The following is a 23,803-nucleotide window of genomic DNA, read 5'->3' on the forward strand; positions in this document are numbered from 1 at the left end:
TGCCAGATGTCTCAAAAGAACAAAAAAACATGAACTGAAAGATGGGGAAGAAAAGAGGAACGCTAGGAAAGATGGGAAGTTGTTTTATATTCTCTATTCTTTATATTGCTGCATCCATCACAATGATGCCTTTTTTCCCTTTCAAATTAACTACAAGATGAAAGATACAGGCTTCTATTCAGAAAAAGGTTTTAAGGAGCCAATGCTAGTGGGATTTAAGTTCTTGCTGTGACAAACTCATACCACTGTGATGAAATACAGTTATCAGAAACGCAGGAATCCTTTGGTTAATCTCAGTTCTGCCACTGCTGTAAGGCAAAGCATGTAATTTTCTTTTGGCTTCCTATGCTCACAGGGGCATTCTGAGGCTTAGTGTTTTTAAGCAGTTAGAGGGCTGTCTCAAGGAAACACTAAACACCACCAATGTGGTATTTAACTTCAGTTGTGTATTATTAAACAAGGCTTATACCACAATGAAATCTGACAATACAATTTCATCTCCAGCAGGTCTTCTGTTTACCAGCACCATTGATATCATTTAAGTTAAAAAAAAAAACAAAACAAACCCAAAAAACAAAACAAAAACAAAACAAAACAAAAAAAAAAAACCAAAACAAAACAAAACAAGAAAGAGCCTCAAATTTCAGCCCTTCATTAGAACTTGTCAGTTTATATACTGCCTTTCCTTTAGTATTTTCTGGAAAAACAGAAGTTGAGTGACAATTTCAGTCAACATTAGTTGTAACAGTAACAATGCTTTAGTACACTAGATTCAGATGGGGTTTTCTTTTTAATTAATCATTTGAGTTGCTATATAATTTTTTAAAAACTCCTTGACAGTCCTTTGATGTTACTATTACTTGGAGCAACAAAGAGAACCCTCATGGTTTCTTACTGTTGGCTTTGTTTCAACAAAACACGGCATGAATGAACCTGTGTATGAGTTACATGGCTTCGGATCAATTAGTAAGTCCTCCTGAATCTCAGTTCAGTTTGTCTACTACAAAGAATAAAAAATTAATCGTTATTCGCATGTAATAGAAGTATTTGATTTACACAGGACTAAGTTTTACAGACAACTCAGCTCAAGGATTCAGAAGTCTTGATGTTTAAGTTCTTTAATATTAAATTAGGATTTTTAACTCTTCTGTCAACTTAAACCCGGACTTCTGCTCCAGCTTGCAGTTTGCCATCGCATGCTATTTTGAAGATGGCAGAAGTTCAGAAGCCAGTTTCCAAAACGATCAGATATCCTTGACTTGAGGGTACCAAGGTCTGCCAGAGGCACAGTGAGCATGGTAAGAAGTGGAAGCAGCAGCAGGTACCCGGTTTGAAATCTCTACTATACATCTGATAGGGCTCTACACCCTCCAGCGCTGCTTCACAGCTTTCAAACCAGTCCCACACAAAGACACTTAATTATCGTCTGAGCTGCTTCAGTAGGCTCAACCCATGTTTCAGTAAACAAATACTCACATTAACACCACCCGACCCCCCACCAGGAGAGTAATCAGCCACCTCTAAATGTTGAAGGATCAACACACACAGCATTTAGCTGTACACTTTGCATCCTACTGAAATAGCAACAGAGTGGCTGGCAACCCGTGTCAATAATGCTGTTTTCTGAGGAAAGGGAGCCACTGTTTCCAGAGTCCTGCATAGGCTGAGTAGAAATTGAGCATTAAAATAAGCTTCTGTTTTTATCAAATCAGGAAAGATCAAAAAGGAAAAACCCAATGCACCAATTACTACTTCTTGTATACCATTCTGAAGAATTCCAAGGATCACAGACCTGGGATTTTCAAATCAACAGAGGTTTTACATAATCAGCCCTTTCCAGAACTGACCAATGGAACAAAGGCATCAAGGTAGCATATCCCATTTGTGGTTATTTTGCAACTGCTCTTCTATCACTCTCATAACCTATCTCTAGGCGGGATTACACACTAACTCTAGAGAAAAAAAGATACAAGGGTAGCATGATAAACTGGGCTACTGATGCGTGGGCACGGACGTTGGTCTTCTCCAGCCATCTGGAGATGCTCCTATCTTGGAGTAGTATGCAAAGTTTCGGAATCACAGAGTCCAACTGGATTATTCATTCTCAGCCACACCTAACATCAGAAGGGAACATATGCCAGGATTCTCTCTTAACCTGAAGAGCAAGCTGGTACTCTGTTCGGTAACAGAAAGTTTAAACTAAATTATTTTTTAATATAGATTAGTCTTTATGACGGCTTGGAATATTTTGCAAACCTGTGTGAAGCCACAGACAAGACTCCTGGTTTAGCTGTACTGGTTGGAAATGTTACCAACCCCAGCTTCTCATTGCCCTTCAGGTGAACGTTATTGCCATGCCCTGCCAGGGGATGAGGTTGTATGGCAGCTCCAGAAAAACTCACCTGGATTTGCTCAAATTATCTTCCTTGATGGATTAAACAAATTGGACAAACTGATGGGTTAGACTTTATCTAGAGCAGCCTATGTCCGGATGACTGCATCTGCTGGTAGTGATATGTGATTAGTAGGAAACATCTAGCAAAAAGGTCCTGATAACATATGGGGGATATATTCATTTTTTCTGCTGGACTTTTCTTAAGTGATGTCTTTACTTTAGTTGACTTTACGAAAACATTTTTAACTAGTCTGAAAACAAGTGATACAAATGTTCTCTTTCACAATTTACAACATATGTTTATCATCCAAGCATTCTTTTTTAGGAGAAAGCTGCTTTAACAGTCCAAACCTAACCCAAGAGTAGCTTATAACACATTTGGCTGGGACCAATGATCTTACACAAAAGACCAAATTCAACTTGAGACTGGCATCAAAATCAGACGAGAATTACTTTGGCAAACACTGAATGAATCAATGCGACATCCTGCTGAGGTGAGGTTTCCTGCGTTTCTGCGCTGCGGTTCTCTTACAACATAGCCTCCACCACAGCATGTTCAGTTCACTTCAACTTACACATAACACAGGTAAAGTTTTTGGTAAAAATCTTTACTCATGGAGAGTAGACCCAATGACTTCCTTACAACTGATCGCTTTGCATTGCTGATTGTCATTCGTTTCAGTGGCCAGCCCAGCCCAAACCATGACAGATTTGAAAATTATTGCATGCATTAAACATCAGAGAGCATACAATTCACAATCATAAATATGCAGGTGATCTGCATAATGCTACCAACCTGCACATCAGCCTCAGTTTCAACTGCGCAGCACAAACCCCTAGATCAGCTGGTGATAGATACCAAGTCCTTATTACCATCACCTTTTCCAAAAAGTAAATGCTTTAACCCCACTACATAATTAATCACTGAGGCTTTCATCTGGTTCCTAAGGAACAAGCTCTCAAAATTATTTCAGAACTACTTAGCATTTTAAATTATCATCTTTTCTGCACGCAGGCATTTATGCTGTAGATAGACATTGCACCTCATCATGGAAAAAAAAAAAAAAAAAAAAGATAAGCATGGTTAAATACACTTCAAGGTTGCCAAGATAAAAGAGCCAAGGGACTGCTACCTGCCACGGATAATTATACCAATTTCGAAATGTCTCTGTTACTTCAGAAAAAATGTTATGGTACAACATTAGAATTTTTGGGGTGACCTGGACCCTCAAGTCTGTAGACTCCAGATAAACAACAAATCTCATTATTTTCCTCATAAATGCTCAAGAAAAAAACCTACAGTATCAGCACAGAGGGCAAACCAATAGAGTGAGGTACTTAACGGTGTTAATTTCTTTGCTATGAGACAGCAAATACCTGTCTTATGATCAACAAAATCTCTTTGGTTGTATTTTTATCCCCCAGAACTATTAGTTAATGTGCAAATAATAGGATTGCTAAGACTGTAGGAAAAATAAAACACAATAGATTGCCATGAGTTTATTTCTTTCCTTAATATTCAGGATGAGTAAGTATAACAACTTTAAATACCATGGAAAATCTAGTTATAAAAGCAAAGGCTACATGAACTAAGTAGACATATAGCTCTTACTCATACCTTCCCTGTGAAACATTAGAAGTTTTAGTGCCAATGTTTATTTAAAGGGATCATAAATTAAAAACTTTTCTGGACACATTCACTTGCTGGTTTCTTTTTTTTTTTTTCCTTTAAATTTCTGCCTTGGGCTAAAAATGGGTATGTTCACCTGATTCTAAGTAACTAAGTAGCACATGGTAAGGAAGATAATATTCTGAATTGGAACTTACTGCCTTACAGATCAGGTACATTAATAAATCATAGAAGACTTGGTCTACTGGAATATGAAATAAAATGGGTTTCAGCTAAGCAGCCAGGAAGCTTATTAGGCAAGTCTAGTTTACTTCATATCTGCAGCGGACAGTATCTTTTAAGTACTAATCTGACTGTTTAAGGAGTTATCCTGCCGATTGAATGCAAGAAAGGTTCTCAAAGGAGAAGGTAGAAAACCTGAAAAAAATTAACCGAAGAAAAAGAACATGCACAGATAAAAAAGAGGGTGAGAATAATCTGAAAGACAGCAATGAGGTATGCTGTGTCATGACACCACCACCACAGTCCATACTGCAACAGGTTTTGTCACTGGAGCTAACCTAGCCACGTCCCCTCCTGGAGATAAAACTTGTACTAGCATCAGGAGTTCTTCTGCCTCCTAACACCACAAACACAATGGCTCCGCTGTAGATAGGAAAAAACTTCTTGCAGCAAAAGATGACTTTTGCACACTAAACATGTAACAACACAGCGAGTTTTGCTGGCAGGTATCTTTGTTAGGGATGAGTCAGGACTTCAAACAGTGTTGATACGCCATCAAAAGACCTTGTAGCATAATTCTACTCAACAGGACCAAAACCATGGAAAGATTGTAGAGCTAACTCTTGGATCATAGTATTTTAATAATATACTTAAAAATCACGAATAGACGAATAACCAAAGAGTAACCCTACGAGAGTAGGGTTAATCACACGAGAGCAGAAAGCACAAAGTGCTATGACATTCAAGGATTGCCTGACAGTGTAATGGAAAAATGCCAAGAAAACTTCTGGAAGCTCTAATTTGCAAAAAGGTAATAGGGTGATATTTATGATACTTAATTCTCAACTTAACTTGTTACATGAACTGTGTAACCCTTATTGAAATACCCAGAATTCACTTCATGCTGTAAATATTTTTAAAATAATAGAATTTTCACTTAGTAAATGTTTCCCATTTATTCTGTCAGTCTCTCTGCCCCTCCAATCCATTCTCCCATGCTCCTGCTCTCCCTATGTCAACTCTACTCCAGGAGAGCCTGGGATGTCCACATTTCTGTATTATATTTCAGAAGACATTCAACAAAAGCATCTTTAGAAACGTTAGGTACAAACAGCAAGTTGTTCAGGCTGTCATTTGGGAATATGTTAAATCGGAATTTCCTTTTAGCATTTTTCCAAGACAACATGCAAATCCTCACCCCTACCAACCAAGCAGCACAAAAAACATCCAAGCCGTAATAAAATTAGTGGCCTCATATTTCAAAAGGTTCAGAAGTTATTGCTTTCAACATATCTGTCTGTTACATTTTGAAATCTGAACATCAAGCCCAAGCCGAGGAATCCTCATTGGAACAAAATACAGAGTAGCTGAATTTATCAATTGTGACAAAAACCAATGTTCAAAAAAAATCTTATCTTGGCACAGCCTGGTGAAATGAAGTTACAGATTGCTAATGTTTATTTCAGCATCCTCACCATGGCAACTGAAATAATTACATATTTAGGTTTACAAGATTTCATATTTTATTTTCATCTTGGATCTGTTTTCTTGTGAACAAGAATTAAGAAAACCCACGTACATATATCACTCAATTGAAAAAATAAAATTACAGTTTCATAGCACATACCTATGATGGCCAATATGTCTTGCTCTTTTAATGTGCCCAACTCCCTTACATCCTGCTGTGGGACACCCTCCATGCTCTAAAGCTTCTACCAATTCCAAGGGACCTGCATGTCAGGGGAAATGACATTAGAGATTATAAAAAAGTATCTAATTTTTTAAAGTTACAAATATGTAGGAATACGAGAGTGTCATAGTAAATACGAAGAACTAAGTAAACAGAACCTAATTTTAAAGTACTTTAAAAATGCATTCTGCAAAAGCACGATGGAGATTCAAACAACCTAATCCACTGGAGAAATAACTTTGTTTTGTATGAGTAAACCTGTACAGGAGAGGTACATCTATATAAAGAATCCAAATCTTGGAGGAACTGTATGACTTCAAATTTCTCTATTAACTGCATGTAGTTGGAACCCGGTTGTTTTGCAAGAGCACACAAAGTAAGTTACCCCGCTGTTCTTGAAGACAGGGATCTGTTCATAATGGGTACTGCCCTTTTTCAGCTCAAGTTTTCCAGTGAAAAAGACGTGAAAATAAAGGCTGAAAATACTACTAAAAACAAGCCATGAGGAGATTTTTGACATTTTTACTTATCTGAATTTACGTGTCTATCTGATTTTCAGCACCTGTAACAATAACATCTGCAGAGATATTAAAGCATGTAGCTGTCAAAACCAGCTTGCAAGCAAACATAGTATATAACCCATAGTTTCACAGCAAGTGAGAGACAGACCTACTCCATTATATGAAACTGAGAACACCTCCTGCACATCTGCAAACATGCTCTGTCTCCCTAGTACTGGTTTTACTTTAAAAGTACATGAACTTGCATCTCCCCCTACAGATAACAATATTGACGTAAAAAGGTTTATTTAAATAAATTCTCCTACATGAAAGATTCTTGCTCACAGATGCATAACAAAAGACAGAGAATTATTATGTATAAATTAGGACAGTCCAAAAGCATTTTTTAAAAAATGATCCACCTATGCTAATATTACAACACTGACTACACTGAAGTCCAAAGACTTCTATAGGCTTTAAAATGGTGTAATGGATGAGAAAACTGATTTTTATCTTTTCTACCTTTATGCAAAATTGATGCCTATAATGTAACAAGTTAGTGGATTCAGAGGAGTCAACTTAATAAGGACACTTTTGTAAAGGGAAGTCCTGCCTCACTGATGCTCAGGTTTTGCAAAAACTAGCTCCCTAAAAATGTTCTCTCTTCACTTAAATTCAAACTCTCTAAAAATGTAATTTTAAAAAGCTGCAAGTGGCTGTTCATATTTATGCAAGAAGCTGCTGCTTGCATCACTGTGAAACAATATTAAAATCAATACCAATATATGGCTCTTAATTCCCTAACTGCTATCAAAAAGGTTGTAATCCATCACAACTTCACTACATCTTAAGAGAAAATACATAAATACTGGGAGCATGTGACCATTATGGTGACTGCTCTACACTAATACTGCTAACATCAAGCAGTGTTCACACAAAGCTTCCAGTGGGATCTGGACCATATCATAAAAAGGACTACTTTACTGACCGAGAAAAAGAATACTGTGTCTTGCAAAAATATTTTCTTCCCTCCTTCTGAAACCCTTTCACAAAACTTGAAATGAACTTTAACTTATTTGGAAACAATGTTAATATTTTTATAGTAATCTATATTCTATACCATATTCCATAGTAATAATAAAGTCATGTTGTTCGACTAATATTATTCAGTAATCATCCTATTTGAATAGTATTTGCGCAGTTAATTATTCTTTTTCTGTTTAATTGATAGTCACTTTCCCTCCTGTCACATTATCCATCTTTGTAGCTTAACTAGTGTCAGAGAGTCACTTCCACTGGTCACATGCTAAAAGATATGAACAGCGTGTGCTGTGCCACCACCTAATAGGAGTCTTGTGTGTGATACACATCTGTATTTTATTTCATAGAATCGTTATGGCTGGAAGAGACCTTTAAGAACGTCAAGTCCAACCATTATCTAATTCTACTGGGCCCACTTCTGAACTTCTCATGTCCTTGAGCACCATATCTAGACAGCTGCCAGTCAACACTCCCAGGCCCTTTTCTGCCAGGCAGCTTTCCAGCCACTCCTCCCCAAGCCTGTAGCGTTGCACGGGGTTGTTGAGGCCCAACTGCAGGACTCAGCACTTGCCCTTCTTGAAGCTCAGACTATTGGCCTCAGCCCATCAATCCAGCCTACCCAGGTCCCTCTAAAGAGCCCTCCTACCCTCAAACAGATCAACACTCCCACCTAAGTTGGTGACGTCTGCAAACTTACTGAGGGTGCTCTCAATCCCCTCATCAAGATCATTAATAAAGATACTAAACAGGAGTGGCCCCAACACTGAGCCCTGGGGAACACCACTAGTGACTGGCCGCCAACTGGATTTAACTCCATTCAGCACCACTCTCTGGGCCTGGCCAGCCAGAGTGTACACCTGTCCAAGCCTTGGGTAGCCAGTTTTTTCATGAGAACGCTGTAGGGAACAGTATCGAAGGCTTTACTGAAGTCTAGGTAAATAACATCCACAGCCTTTCCCTCATCTACCAAGCAGATCACCTTGTCATAGAAGGAGATCAGGTTAGCTTAGCAGGACCTGCCCTTCATGAACCTGTTTTGACTGGGCCTGATCGCCTGGCTGTCCTGTAGATACTATGTATTGCCACTTGAGATTACATGCTCCATAAGCTTCCCCAGCACTGAGGTCAGACTGACAGGTCTGTAGTTCCCCCGATCCTCCTTCTGGCCCTTCTTATAGAAGGGCATCACATCTGCTAATCTCCAGTCCATTGGGACCTCCCTGGTTAGCCAGAACCTCTGATAAATTTTGAAGAGTGGTCTGGTGAGAACATCCGCCAACTCCTTCAGCACTCTTGGGTGTAACCCATCTGCCCCGTAGACTTGTGTATGTCTAGGTGGTGCAGCAGTTCACTGACCATCTCCTCCTGGATTATGAAGGTCTCATTCTGTTCCCCATCCCTGTCTTCCAGCTCAAGGGGCTGGGTACCCAACAAACAACTAGTCCTGCTATTAAAGACTGAGGCAAAGAAGGTGTTAAGTACCTCAGCCTTTTCCTCATCCTTAGTCACTGTGTTCTCCCATGCATCCAATAAAGGAGGAAAATTCTCCCTAGTCCTCCTTTTGTTGTTAATGTATAGAAGCCTTATTCAGCCTTTTGCCATATGATACAGTTTTTCTTCATGTGGCCACAGGCTACTTTTTCTGACAGGGCTGATACTTCACTCAGTACACAGGATGCACATCTCAGTTTAAGAAGCAGATATGCAGCGTCTGATCTTCTCCTCATTATTCACTTTGTGCTTTGGCACTTACAGCACTCTATTCAGACTCTACTTTGAAGGCAGAATGATTAACTTCCTAAAAGGCAGTCATCACTGTACCACTGGAGTGCTCAGAAAACTAATGAATGTACTCTGATCACGCTCTTGATAGGAAACATTTCTTCTTGACATTTTAGAGACGCTGAATTGAGGTACAGAGATTTTCAGGTAACACGTTCACACAATCTGTGTGTGCCTTATCCCAGTTATTTTACTTTTTTTTTTTTTTTTCCAGAGTACTTGGCGTTGCTCAGCATTTCTTATTTTCCAAGTACAGCTCTCTGTGATCACAGTTACAGCTGTGAACACTCAGAACTTATGCAAACCATACCTCAGATTCAAAATATAAAACAATCCCAGAGAAGAGCATGCAATTAAACATCACCTGTTCAAAGTTTGGCTAAGGTGATTTCACTACCATTATCCAGAAACAACAGCATCGGCAGGGATATGTTTACCACAAAAGTCTCTTCTCCCTGCAACCTTCAGTCTCATTTGTGGCAGACCTCCCACTTCTTCAACAAGTAAACCAAAAACCCCACAGGGGGAAAGCCAGTAAATTTACAGTATTATTATTGGTACCATGCTTCTGTTAAATTTATCTTCAATGTGGGTACCATTAACCCCTCTTTGCTCAGCTGAAGAAGAAAAGGAAGTCAGCTGGTTTTGAGGATTTGCCACAGCATTTGAAAGGAGTCCCTTCTCAGTGCAGTCTGGACCTCTTTGAGCTAAAAAGCACACTAACCTTCAAGAGGACGTGGACAGAAGATTTTTAAGAGTGATACCCTATCCCTACTGAGGGCCACAGCAGTTTCATCCCTGGCTTCAAGAGACAGACAGGATTTTACGCAACAGATCTTTATCATTACTTCAGGTTTTGACTGTAGTTCTTATGCATAGAGAAACATTGTATTTCCATTACAGTAAGGGTTAATAAAGCTATCTACCAAAAGGTGATTAATTACTGACTGTTGATTTTGCATTAAATGTCACATTTACATTACTTTGCATATCCTAGTTGCTACTCTTCCTTGGATGGCACTAGCAAGGAAAAAGATGGCACGCGTGCTTTTTAACATCATTACATTATAATGTGATTTCTCTTACTAAGTGGGGGCTGAAGAGGGTGTCCGGTTTTTGTACACCAGCCTGCAGGATGGATATCAGGGCTATCTACATCAGTCCAATAATCATAAATACTATCCCAGCCATCAAAATGGACCTAAAATAAAGAACACCACATTTTAGATCAGAACAAATTCTCTACAAAATCAGTTTCCCTAAGTAATTTCTAAAAATGATGTGTCCATTAGAGAAGTCACTTTATGAAAACTGTTGACTTTACACACAAAAAAAATACATGTATGTTAGCTTCTGGACTCAGACATACTCTCACTGAAGTAAAGAGAGAGGTGTCATTTGGTTGTTTACTATGTCTTGCATCATCAGGCTCAAATCCCAGGAATAAATCTGGCAAGTTTACTTCTCATACTAATACTTAAATTAAGTATGAGTAAGTTACATAGTCAAATTACAACCCTAGAAGCTACAAATACTGTAATTTTAATAAATTAGACCGGAGAGGGAGGGTGGTTTTTTTTGTTTGGTTTGGTTTTTTGTATGACCAACTTAAAGTCTAGATAGAAAATGCGTAGGTGTGAAGATATTAGTTCTGATGACTCCCTATCACCAGTTAATTCAGATTCAAAATGAAATGTCAGCTGCATTTCCTGCTAGAAATACCATGTACACCTAATAAATCTGTACAAACTGCAAACACAAATATGCTTCATATCCATCTAACCAGATATCTGGAACATGCTAGCCCTTCTAACGGTTAAGGGCTTCAGAGAGTTAGCAGGTTTTGTACAATAAGAGAAAAGTAATTCAAGTATACAACTTCTGGAAAAGCGTCATTTCTTTAAAATAAATTATTTGAGATTAATCCAATCTAAAGTCCATAATTAAGATAAACTTCAGAATTGCACAAGCCACTGACAAGGCACAAGAGATCAGGTTCCTTTTTTTATATCTATCTCCTCTCCCTGAAAGTTTATGGAAACAGATTCAATTAACGTGGGCCAAATATTTTATGGGCCCTAATACAAATATCACAGCAGCCCTTTGACACTTGATATTAAATCATCACTTTCTTGATAGAATAGACAACTGTTTTATATCAACTATTCCCAAAGCAATTTTTGAACATATTCAACTCTGCTCTCTAATTACCTACATCAGCAAATGTAACTAAGAGGAAATAGAACAACCCATTCCAAAGGAATTATACTCATATTAACCAGTGAAAAAAATGAGCAGAAGCTTAAGCAGGACATAGCCATGTGACTCATTTCTTCCTGTGCTTAATTTTACAAGATACTCATCAGTCACTCAAGCAGGACAGTACAGTAAGACAGAGAAACTTACTTTTATTCTATAGTCATCAGTATCTACAATAGTTGCTACTCTGATAAATACTGGATTCCTTTTGTCAACTACTTCAAGTTTCATGTTTTTCTGAAAGCCATGAGAAGGTTTCTAGAAAGGAAGAACAGTATTATGTGAAACAGAAGAAAACCTCAAAATTCTCACACAACTGTAAAGTATATAAAATCCATACCAAACTTTCTGCCTTCATTTTCTCAAATCTGCCCTCCCTCCCAACAAATCCAAGGATAAAAAGATCATTCAAAACAGTGTTGTTAAACTAGAGAAATAAAGTAACTACAGTGGGATTCCAGGTTCTCCACTCAAGCCTTACAAGCAAGTAAGCAGGGACCTTTATTTTACATCAGTTGTTTTTTTCCCCTAAATTTTCTAGAAAAGTTTGCCCAGAGATTTTGGCCAACAGTTTCAATGCACTACTGAATGAAGTACTACATACCAACAGCCTGCAATGTCTATGAAATTGTCTACAGGAAAAATATTTGTGTTTCTTAGTACCTATTTTCACTTTGTGGATCAAACACTCTTTTTTTCAGTCTCCTACTGAAAACTTAGCTAATCCATAGTGTAACAGTAAATACTCATTCAGAACAAACAGGACCAAATACCTGTTTTGTAACACTATTTTGGCAAAAAAGATGTGTTTGGTAGGAGTATCAGATTTTATCTTTCCCATCTACAGCTATGAAATCTAAAGCAAAAATTGTATTTCCACTTTAAAGGAACATATGCACAAGACATGTTATGGGTTTTATTTTAGATGTCTAGGAAAACAACATATCTGTCTCTAAGACTTCCCAGCTGATTTTCCCTCAGCTGTACCTTAAGAATTCTATTTTTTCCCATAATATCGTATAAAATACTGGGACTGTCTCCAGAAGACTTCACCCAAACTCCGACACAATCAGCATTTTATTCCCATTACATCTGCTTTCTTATTGTTTATCACAATTAGCATTAATATGGTTACCGATAGATTAGTACAGAAAGCAGGGAGGTGATTTTCTCTGGGAAACCAAAAGGCAGAGCACAGCTGACCCCCATGCAGTGAAGCTCTCCTTCCCCTCCATCCTCAAAGCCAGATGGACTAGTCTAAGCTACCTTTTGGGACCTATGCCTTCCCCAACTGCTCTCTGCTAGTATGGTTTCTGGAACAGTGTTGCGCCATGCCAGCTAGTGCTCTCCCCCTTCAATGCTGTCAATGCCTGCACGCTTATGGCGGGCCCTGTTCGGTTTCCTAGGGCAGACACAGCCAGATGGACCCTGTGGGCCACTGGTGGGGCAAGGCCATGCTACAGGGTGGCTGTTCCCTGAATCCCAGGGAGAGAAATTAAATCATGGATGCTCTGAGAGAAAAAGTTTGCGTTTAGCCTGATGTAGTCAATGTCACAGCCCTCCACTGTTTCACCAAGGACTATACCTCTCAGACATAACCAAACACCTTCCTAACCCTTGCTCCGAGTATTCTTGCTGAGAAGGTAAGATTGAGACACATTATTAAACAAAATGCATTTTGGGGTGATAAACTGCAGGGGAGTAACAACCTCTGGTGATCTACTGACCCCAGGAACTGCTATAAGCACCACATTTCTGCTTTCATTAATCCAGCTCTTAGCAAAGCGTTATTCAGAATCAGTGACCCTAATCTGAAAAGCTGAGGCAAACCAGCTTCTGCGTGCTGTGAGACAAGGGGCTAGGAGCTACCAGCCATCTGATGCTGGCTCCTGACAGGGACGCTTTCTGCATTACTGACCAGTCCACCTTCCTCACTAAAATCTTAACAGCTCAAGAAAGATGGGAGTCACTGAAAGAAAATAGCAAGTACAATGCTAAAAGGACATTGCCCTCAAACACCATAGTTAAGCTGGGAAGCTGCCTATGTGCCCTAGTCAAAAGCTCACAGAAGAAAAAGTCTGCTTTAATAATTAGCTTATAAAATTATTACATTTAATAATATTAAATACAAACTCTCTCAGCTACTACCAGAGACACTGGACTCGATGGACAACCAGGCTGACCTCCTACAATTGTTTTTACATTCTCACTGTATTTATTGCACCATTTAAAATGCATGGATAGAAATACATATGTTCAAAATATGTTACGATGACCCAGTAGCTATCTCATTATTTCTAATAACTAAGCAGTAATTTCTCATGGAAAATTATATTCATTAGTAATATTTTGTAGCATTTAATCCCATTTATAATGATTAAAATAATGAAGTAATAGTGATTTATAATAATAATTATCTGATTTCTAACAGTAAACTCCTAGCTTGCACAAAAATAAACCACCTATTATGCAACTAATTAACTGGATACATTTGGAAACATAGGAACACCATATATGTATTCTCTTCTTAAACCCATTACTTATATGCACTTAAAAGCATGAAAAAAAAAAAAGAAAAGCATTTTCTCACCACTTTAAAAGCCCTTGCAGGTGCAGGTAATGAACTCGTTTCTTCCAAATACTTCTCCCAAGAAAAATGCTTAGCATGTGGATAATCTGGCACAGAAGAAATATGAGCAAAAATTAAACATTGCAGTGCACAAAATAAAACTGATGTCTAATTTTCAGAATGCCTAACACTTTTACAATATTGTTCCGGTTTATGCATCAGATTTATAGAATAATTACAAGAAAGGCTATTCTCAATTGTCTTTGACACATCCACCACATAGGTTAAAAAACTCAACCACCTTCTCATATGCAATACCGAGTAGCTAGCAGAAAAAGTCACAATTGCTTTGGGTATGAGAATATAAATAATGTGGACTGGAAAAATCTGTCCACTTAATTCAAGAAATTCATTCAAGTATTATAAGTGCAATCCTGTATTTTATAAACAGTAATTTACTGGCTAATACAATCTAATCAGTGATAGCTTTGTACTGTAGAAGAGCATACCTGACTACTTGCTATTCTTTTGGTGAATTGGTTTTAACTATATTTCTAAAAAAATAGAATTACATTTACTGTAAGAATAATTTACAGACATCAAAGAAGACGTTGCCTTTCTCAGAAAGTGTCACGTTTACAAACACTGTATGCAAGAAACACAAAGAGAGCTTTGCTCTTAAAGAAAAGGCAGTGCCTGTCCTTCGCCTTTAATCTGCACTAGAAGCTTAACTTGAAGTTTAAACATTATGATTCATAATCCATACCAGAACAAAACCAATTCTGATTTGTTTTAAAAGGGATTTCACAGAAATAATAGCCTGTAATTAACCTCCTGAGAGATTGTTTACGACTTTTCAAGATTGCTGGCTATTAGAATTTCTGTCAAAGTTGGTTTTAACCAATTAAAATTTTCCATGTTCTCAGACCACAGATGGCAGTTTCTGCAACAGGGCATTTAGATCATCCAGCTATACACAACAGTCCTGAAAAACAGTGGTGGTCTTATATTTTGTACTAATGAATACACTTTCATTCTTCTGTATTGTCTCTCTCATTGTGTTTTCCTCCCTTTCAAAGAGCCCTCACAAGTTTGATTCCTTGATCACATAAGGCAATCTTCTCATCAGTCCATTATCTTGCATATATAGTTCACATGAAGATGTTTTTCTTATGCAGCAATCTCACACACCTGGAATTTGTTTTATCAGCATTTTCACAATGTGAGTCTTCCAAGTGAATACATTCAACCAAAAATACAAACTAGTTCAGATTCCAAGGGCTATCTTTCATGGCTAGATCTCTCTCTACTAAAGCAGCAGTCGTGTGCATGTCTACTGTATTTCAACTTTCAATATATCAAGTTCTGTAAAAAAATTTAGAACTCCCCAAATACCAATTCTTAATTACAGAAAGAAAAATTCAGGAGAGGTAACAATAAGCTTATTGTAAGCTTTAATGCTGCTAGCTGACTATAGCCTCCTTAAATCTTTCACATGTGTAATAAGATACAAACCTGGTGGGGTGATAAGAGTTCTTTTATGTTCTTTACACCATCCTACAGGATGAATATGTGGGCTAGCCGCCTCACACCTGGAGGAGGGGGAGAAAAAAGGGGACTGATAATGCAGTTCATCAGACATCCTATTATGCTTAGAAAACAAGACCTACAAAAAAGATTTAACAAATTCCAAATAACCTATGACAACCTCAACTTACACTTCAACTGCAAACATAACCTGAAGATATGAACACATTTAACAGACTTGTTACCACGTAAAAAAGCATAAGGCTTTATTTACAATTTGACTGGAAGATCAAAAAACCAAGTTCATTTAGTCAGTGGTAGATCTCCATTGAGAAGTTATAATGCTGGACCTGAAAAATTCACACGTAGAGACTCTTAGTAGAAACGTATTGGCTGGTAGCAAGAACACAGTAATCCCAAAGACAGATGGGGTTTTGCAATGCCAAGACCAAAACTTTAAACCGAAGGTTAAAGAGCTTGATTAATGATCCAAGTTGCACCTGGAGGCAGATTAGAAAATCATGCATTACTGCAATGTGCTGTCAATAACAAGTAAAAATTCAAAAACAGATTCTGAGGGGTTTGAATGGAGCTATAAACACGTTATTACAACCCAGTAGCATATAAGCAAAGTAAGTCTGAGAAAAACTGTCAGCAAAAAAAGAATAAAATAGCATTTTAGGCCCCAAACTGCCTGAAAGAATCCACAACTAATCAGTGAACCAAGACTGCAAATTGCTCTAAAAAAAAAAAAGCTGTATCAAACTTTCTTACTCAAGGGACTAACAACTTCCCATATTTTCTGCCATGTGCACCACATTTTGCACTAGCGCTGTTGCCTGTGGCGTGCCACAAGAACCACAGAAGACTAACAGAGGCAGGGTGAGCTACACTTGACATGTGCTGGCATCTGTCTGAAGCAAGGAGAGATTGCTCTCACTGTTACAACGTGCTTAGAAAAAAGTGGAAGTGGCGCTGGCTATAAAGTTCCGTTAGCAATAAAAAAAAAATAAATAAGCACACGCTGCAAAAATGTAATTGATATAAAAGCAGATGAGAGAAAAACTGTATAAATGTTCAGTATTATTAAGTTCTATATAGAACTATGTAATTTGTTACATATTGTATTATTTCATAACATAATACATTACATACAGTATAACATATCACATAGAATACAATGTATACACTGCAATTATTATACTATTACTCAATATTATTAGGAAAGGCAAAAACTAAGACTGATCTACAGGAAAAGTAAAAAGCCATCAGACTCTGCTGTGAAACATGCACCATCCCTATGCCTGCATCGATACTTAATGATTGTTTTTGAGTTAGTTGAACAATTAATGGGGCTTTTAAAAGAAATAGATAGTACTTATGTAGTCAGGGCAACTAAGGAACATCATGCTGACACAAAAAGCTAGCGTTACTCTGCATGGCACTGCACTATGCCATGCAAACATATTGTTTGTCTCTAACTGGAAACTCACATATAACCATCTAATTGCCATGTAGATCTGTCCTCAGGGACCTCGCTTCTCTTAGCGGCCTGTCCCACCTAATTTCTTCTTTAGTTAGATAAATCCAATATTATACTGCACTAGCTCTCTCCTCCACTATTTCCTAACCCTAAAGATGCTTCAGTAGCTGACATTAAATATTCCCAGCTACATGCCCTCTCTTCTGGGGAATCCCGCCAGCATTTCCAGCTCAGTAGCCACCAACCCAGTGCCTTACTCACTCCAAGGACCCACCAAGGCCAAAAAACCTGCAGCCTGAGTAAGTTGAAGTAGCTAAGGCCTTCATTCCCCGTTCCCCTGAGAGGGATCAAGAAACCAAGCTTAAGTAGCCAAGCGGTAGTCTAGATAGAAACACCCTCTCTCCCTCCTGCTGAAGGAATGCCACTTTCCAAGTACTCCTCAAGTATTTAATGAGAAAAGATGACAAGCAGAGAGCATCCATGCATGAAGACATGTACTTCATATACAATAATCACTGCATAAAATAACAAAACACTCTTTTTGATCGGGTTTCTATTTAATCCCTCTCTGAAATCAATGTCTCAACCACCAGGCTGAAGAGCATTCTCCCTCTGTCCCCTCAGCCCAAGAGTTACTAACACAAACTACCTCGACAGGGCGTCAGCTCTCCCTGACTGTTATAAAATAATCATTAACTGTATCTACCCAGAAAGTATTAGCATGCTAGAAGTTCATATTAATTAAGGTCCCTTAATTAGCAGTACTAATTTGTATTATTTTAAAAGTATCATGTTGATATTCTGTAATACCTAAGAGGGTGCAATGAACTGTGCATGACAGAAAAAGAAGGTAAATTAGTAGGCACCCTAATGCCTTAAGGTTCAGATCAAGATGCGAGGTCTGCAAACCTTCAACACAAACACATTTTAAGGATTGCAAAAGGCAACACAGCACAGAACAGACAGTAAACTGAACCCTGGGCTACTATCACATTGCAGTTTTGAACCTGTGCTGCATAAAAAAAAACTGAAGGAGCACATCACATTTAGAATACACAGAATAACACTTTTTTTTTTTTTCCAATCTGAAAAGTAATTTTACGTGAAGTCTACATTCAGTATGGATGTACTTCAACAACAGAAATGCAGGTTGGGTGTCTCAGAAGCACTGCCTCACAAGAAGCGCTCGTCTAGCCTTCTACCTAAAAAGAGTCAAACGCTAATGATGAAAAATAGTGGCCAACCTACCACTCTGCTAGTATTTCTTTGTAATGATGCCAAACAGATCAATTTCCAGCAGATAAAACCTACCTTTGACAGACACTGTAATGGCTCTGACAATAGCCAAGGGTTCGACTCATTTCAAGAATACCAGCCTTTTGTCCTACTACAATATATAATGCCATACTGTATGTCTTTAGTATTTTTAGTATCACACCAGGTACTCTCTAAGTCACTGAAGTTGCCACTAATAAAAGGAAGCAAAAGGACTTTTGTAATAATTTTGTACTGATAAAACTCCATACCTGACTCCCAGAAATTCTTTGCCCCAAACACACTGGAGAAAAGGTAAGTGTTTCATGCTCCCTCTGTCCTCTTCCCTTCTCCTTACAGCAACCACGAAGAGAAGCTAACAAGCCAGGAGGGCAGCACATCTCTCTTCTATCCCTCTCAAGTGAGAGTTTTACGTGGAAGAATTTTACATGGATGAGGTATCCTTCCACACTGGAAGGATATATCCTCTTACTTCATGAAATGTTTTGGAGTAAAGTCCACAAATTATTTTCAAAAGTCTCCTGAGTTAAATTTGGGAACAAGACCCATGCTCATGAGTCACTATGGTATTATCAGTATTATACTTAAAATAATGAGGTAGACGTGTAAAAACACTTATCAGGACAAACCTTTTAAATGCATTTGTTCTGTTTTGCTTTTTCAAGCTTAGTTTGAACAAACATTTTCATAAAATTCTGAAAAGTAAATGCCACTGCACACACTTCTTGCCTTGAAGATTCAAGAAGCAGCAAGTGACCGAGGTACATCACAATGAAAGATGTACTCCTAGAAGATGCTCTGACATTATAGCACCACAGCACTGCAAAATAACACTATAAAACATCCACAATATTTTAATTTGTTTTCGAAGAAAAACCCAGTCATTACAGATGAGCCTGTAAGAAACTTCTGTAACCATGGTGGCCTCAGGAAAAACACCATCCCTGTCCCAGCAAAACCAAGTCATATAGTGCATCTTTACCTACTCATTTCACACAGCCTTTTAGCTTCTAACAGTCCACTTAACAATAAAAAGTAGATAGCGGTAAAAGTCACAACAATTGAAAGTAAAACTATTATGCCTTAATGTGTATTATTTCATGGGCACATCTAGTTTGGAGGAAAAACAACAGTCTATCAGACTAAGCCCAAGTCTTGTCAGCTGGAATGCTAAAGGCTATTCTGACTTTTCACAATCAATTTGCCATGTCCCACAGCTTTTTATCTCCTTTGTTCCAATACAGAAGGCAGATCACCCCACTCACACGCTTCATAAAACACAATGATCCATGAATTGTGAGATGCCTGCTAGGCCAAAATAGGTTACCATCACTAGCAGGAGCTGAAGAATTTTGTACTACCAAACCTACCTACCCCTGGACTGCAGCGGAGCACCACCACGTTCCACCAAGCAGTGGAGTGGTGACAGAGGCATACTCAATTAATAAAGCAAGATTATGGTGTTCACACAATTCATGCCACTTGTGATCCATTCTGTCATGTGAGAACACGCAGAGAGAAAAAGACATCTATTATCCATACTGGAAACTGAAGCTAACCCAGGAAGCCAAAGCGGAGCCAAAAGCAGCTGAGCACACCTGTAAGAGACCCACACAGAGGGACAGAACAAGCAGCAGCTCCACTGAGTTATGGACGGCCTAACTACATCTCAGAAAAGACAAAGCAGGGTATGTGATGTAAAAGGCCAGGAAGAACTTCTGCAATAAGGAAAGCCAAGGGCAGCTGACAACATGAGCCCCCTGAGCGTGCACCATTCTGCATGAAAGGAATACGTTTTGCAGTTCAACAGGCCTTAACTCAGGGCAGGAGAGCATGCCCCAACAGGAGACTCAGATACAGAAGACTTAGTATTTTTCGATTGGTCACCTCCAGCTGTCCTGTTAATTTTTCCCAAAAATCTGTTTCATATATACAGCTCATTAAATTCAGATCAAGAGAGCTGGATGATAATCCTCACTGTTAAAAAGATGAATATTCAATTCTTTTAGAAAAATATTTCCCCATTGAGTTTCCACCTGAAGATCTGGACAGAGTTTTTATTGAGTCATTGGCATTTTCTTTAAAATAAGCTGTATGTGTTATACTCATTTTCTGTTTTGAAATGATTTCTGATTTTCCCTTTTGGGACGACAAAACTTTTGGCATTTTGATTTTTACTTTATTAAATGTAGATACAATCTGTAATGAAAATGTTATCTGTAAAAAAACCCACTCATATACACATTACACCCATATATAATAATATGCTGTCAAGAATGCTACTTATACAACTTCTTGATTGTGAGATGTCAGTCATCTAACTGTGCATAAAAAAAAGAAGAAAAACACAGAAACCATCCTGCAGCCCCATCTAGTGCATAAGTGAGAATACTTCATCACTGGCAAGTGTAAAGCTGGTATTATTTTAGGTCAGGACTTACCAAAACGTGGCCCATGAGGTTATGGTACACGTCCAGAAGCGGTATAAAAAGCCACATTACCATATTTTCTATTTAAAGTCTGGTAAGACAGCTGCATGGTGATTTGCATGACATTTCAGAGCTCTAGGGTCAGATACTGGTCCATTATCCATCTGAATAGTTAAAAGCATGCACTGTGACTCCTCTTTAAGATTGTTTTATCTTCTTTTTGGCATAACATAACCCCTTCAAAAAGATTGTTTCTATCAAAGAGAGAGCGGAGCAAAGTTAATTATCTCAAAAACGAAACAAGCAGAGCACAACTTTTAAGGACTTGGCTTTTAGCAAAGTAGCAGGTGCTGGTGGAAAGATGAACTGTCCTCTTTTTCAGTCTCACACCAAAAGCCAGTCTGTTCCAAAACTCATACACATCAGAAAATGCTTCAGAAAAAAATCAAAAGTTGATTTGTCTTCAAGATGTGCTTTAGAATAATTTTTTCAATGTAAGACGGACAGGTGAGTGAAGCATGGGACTTCTCTGCAGGGGAAGTTCAGACCAAGCCGTGGATGAGGGCAGCTGGAGCCCTCTGACCGTGATTTTGGGCTGCAGCGTCCAACGCTGCCATTGCTCCATCTCTCCTGTGGGCAAGCGGCAACAAGCTAGCACAGCTTCACCCCCTGTGCAAGCTCTGGCTGTGTTTGGGTTTCATCACAAAAAATTAGGAAGCTGAGGCAATGTAAAAACATAAGTCTGTGTGTAAGTAGAACAGATGCAAAAGAACGGAGAAGTGAAAGCCAGCTTGGACCTGTAGATAATTCATAGTTCAGACATACCCAAAGATTCCCAAATGCTATTTCCAGATTCAGTCAACGTTAAGAACATTTGGAAATTCCACTCAGAGGGAATTTGGGTCTTTGGGTCTCAAAAGAGTATTATTTGTTTCATCAAAAAAGGTGGGACAGATGGAAAGCACCTGATGGCTTGTGTAGTATAGGTAAAAATTCTCCTTCCTGAAGGAAAGTCTTAAATTTGTCAGTTTTCTTCACTTTTCTTCCCTCTAAAAGCCACTGCCAAAGGATAATTTAATGGGATTTACAATACACTGAATGTACCAACAGCATGCATTACAGAGCTGTAGTAATGAAGCCAAGATACTTGTTTTCAAACATTAACGTATTTTCTAATGCTCAGCAAAAAGTCAGGAAGAGTATCTTCAGGCTGAAAGCCTGAAGCCTAAAAAACCTTAGGCGATGGAAATAGATTTCTGTTGCCTGAAGTCTAGTAAAATCAGTCAACTGTCTTCTAGGTATCCAAGAAGAGGAAAGAATTTTTAACCTCAAAGAAAAAGTTCAATCTAACTAAATCACAAAAGGTATACAGAAAAAATCATACTTGTTTGAAAATAAACAACTACGTACACCAAATACATCATTTCTCCTTCATTATAATTCCAAGATCGAAATTTATATGCAGATGCAGGGGAACTGTGAGGCTCTGCTCTGGGTAATCCCAACAGAACTTTGCATTTTTAGTTACAGACACCAGTTGTTAGATGCAAACTTACACACCTAAGATATTTCAAGGCCCCTACAAACCTGGTATCTACAATTAAAAATGGAAGTGGGATGCATTCAGGGTGCATTTTCAGACTGTTTTGGTCAGACATTCCACTGCTATTTTCATTTGATGTTCTTTTCTCCCATTTTCTTCCCTTCCTCCTCTACTCAGTCCCATTCTCAGTCGCAGCAACGCAGAGGTAGGCCATGCCACTCAGAATTTAATTTCCATGCACAGAACTTCCAGCATCTTCTTGCTCCTTCCAGAAAGGTACTTTACGATTTCACCAAAAGAACAAATCTTCAGCTTGGCTTCAGTATAAACACAGCTCCAGTGATTTCTCAAACACCTATACATTTTCCACTTCAACCTTTCCTCATTGTTTAAGACAGTATTATTTCATGCATCATGCATTCTACATATGAAATTCAGAAAACTCACTTCAGAATACTATGACTGCAAAGACATAAAGTGTGCTTATGTACTCAAAAACTGCTTTTCCCTCTTCTGAGAAGATTGCTGGACAAATTCCTGTTGACGTGAGAATATTAACAAGCCTGAAATTCAGTGTATGGCTACTATACACAGTGCAATGTTTTAGAGAGATACCTATGCTACCTCTGAACAAACCACAGCTTATATATATACCTCCATCCCTGGGAAACTGATGGAACAGCTTATCCTTGGTGCCCTCTCAAGGCATATCAAGGATAAGAGGGTCATTAGGGGCAGTCAGCATGGCTTTTCCAAGGGGAAGTCATGCTTGACCAACCTCATAGCCTTTTATGAGGATATAACGAGGTGGATGGATGATGGCAGAGCGGTAGATGTGGTCTACCTTGACTTCAGTAAAGCATTTGACACGGTCTCCCACAGCATCCTCATGGCTAAACTGAGGAAGTGTGGACTGGATGATCGGATAGTTAGGTGGACTGCGAACTGGCTGAAGGAGAGAAGCCAGAGAGTCGTAGTCAATGGGGCAGAGTCCAGTTGGAGGCCGGTAACCAGTGGAGTGCCTCAAGGGTCGGTACTGGGGCCCATATTATTCAATATATTCATCAGTGATTTAGATGAGGGAATTGAGCATACTATCAGCAAGTTTGCTGATGACACTAAGCTAGGAGGAGTGGCTGACACGCCAGAGGGCTGTGCTGCCATCCAGAGAGACTTGGACAGGCTGGAGATTTGGGCAGGGAATAACCTAATGAAATACAACAAGGGAAAGTGTAGGGTCCTACATCTGGGCAGAAACAACCCCAGGTTCCAGTATAGGATGGGGAGCTACCTGTTAGAGAGCAGTGTAGAGGAAAGGGACCTGGGGGTCCTGGTGGACAGCAGGATGACCATGAGCCAGCACTGTGCCCTTGTGGCCAAGAAGGCCAATGGCATCCTGGGCTGTATTAGAAGGGGGGTGGTTAGTAGATCGGGAGGTGCCCTAGTGGTGGAGGACGC

The 23,803-nt window shown here is 38.8% G+C and overlaps 1 protein-coding gene across 1 annotated transcript in view; it reads right to left on the reverse strand.

Moving 5' to 3' along the window:
- Positions 1-23,803, reverse strand: part of L3MBTL3 (L3MBTL histone methyl-lysine binding protein 3) — a 76,398-nt gene that overhangs the window by 17,634 nt on the left and 34,961 nt on the right. The window contains exons 11-15 of the mRNA XM_082480801.1: positions 15,604-15,680; positions 14,110-14,195; positions 11,667-11,777; positions 10,347-10,461; positions 5,875-5,977 (exon numbers count right to left, since the gene is read on the reverse strand). Of these exons, the coding sequence (XP_082336927.1) occupies positions 5,875-5,977; positions 10,347-10,461; positions 11,667-11,777; positions 14,110-14,195; positions 15,604-15,680 (492 nt within the window). The remainder of the gene's footprint in view (positions 1-5,874; positions 5,978-10,346; positions 10,462-11,666; positions 11,778-14,109; positions 14,196-15,603; positions 15,681-23,803) is intronic.

This window comes from Vanellus vanellus, assembly GCF_965231255.1.
Source record: "Vanellus vanellus genome assembly, chromosome: 3".
In the NCBI taxonomy this organism is placed as follows: Eukaryota; Metazoa; Chordata; class Aves; order Charadriiformes; family Charadriidae; genus Vanellus; species Vanellus vanellus.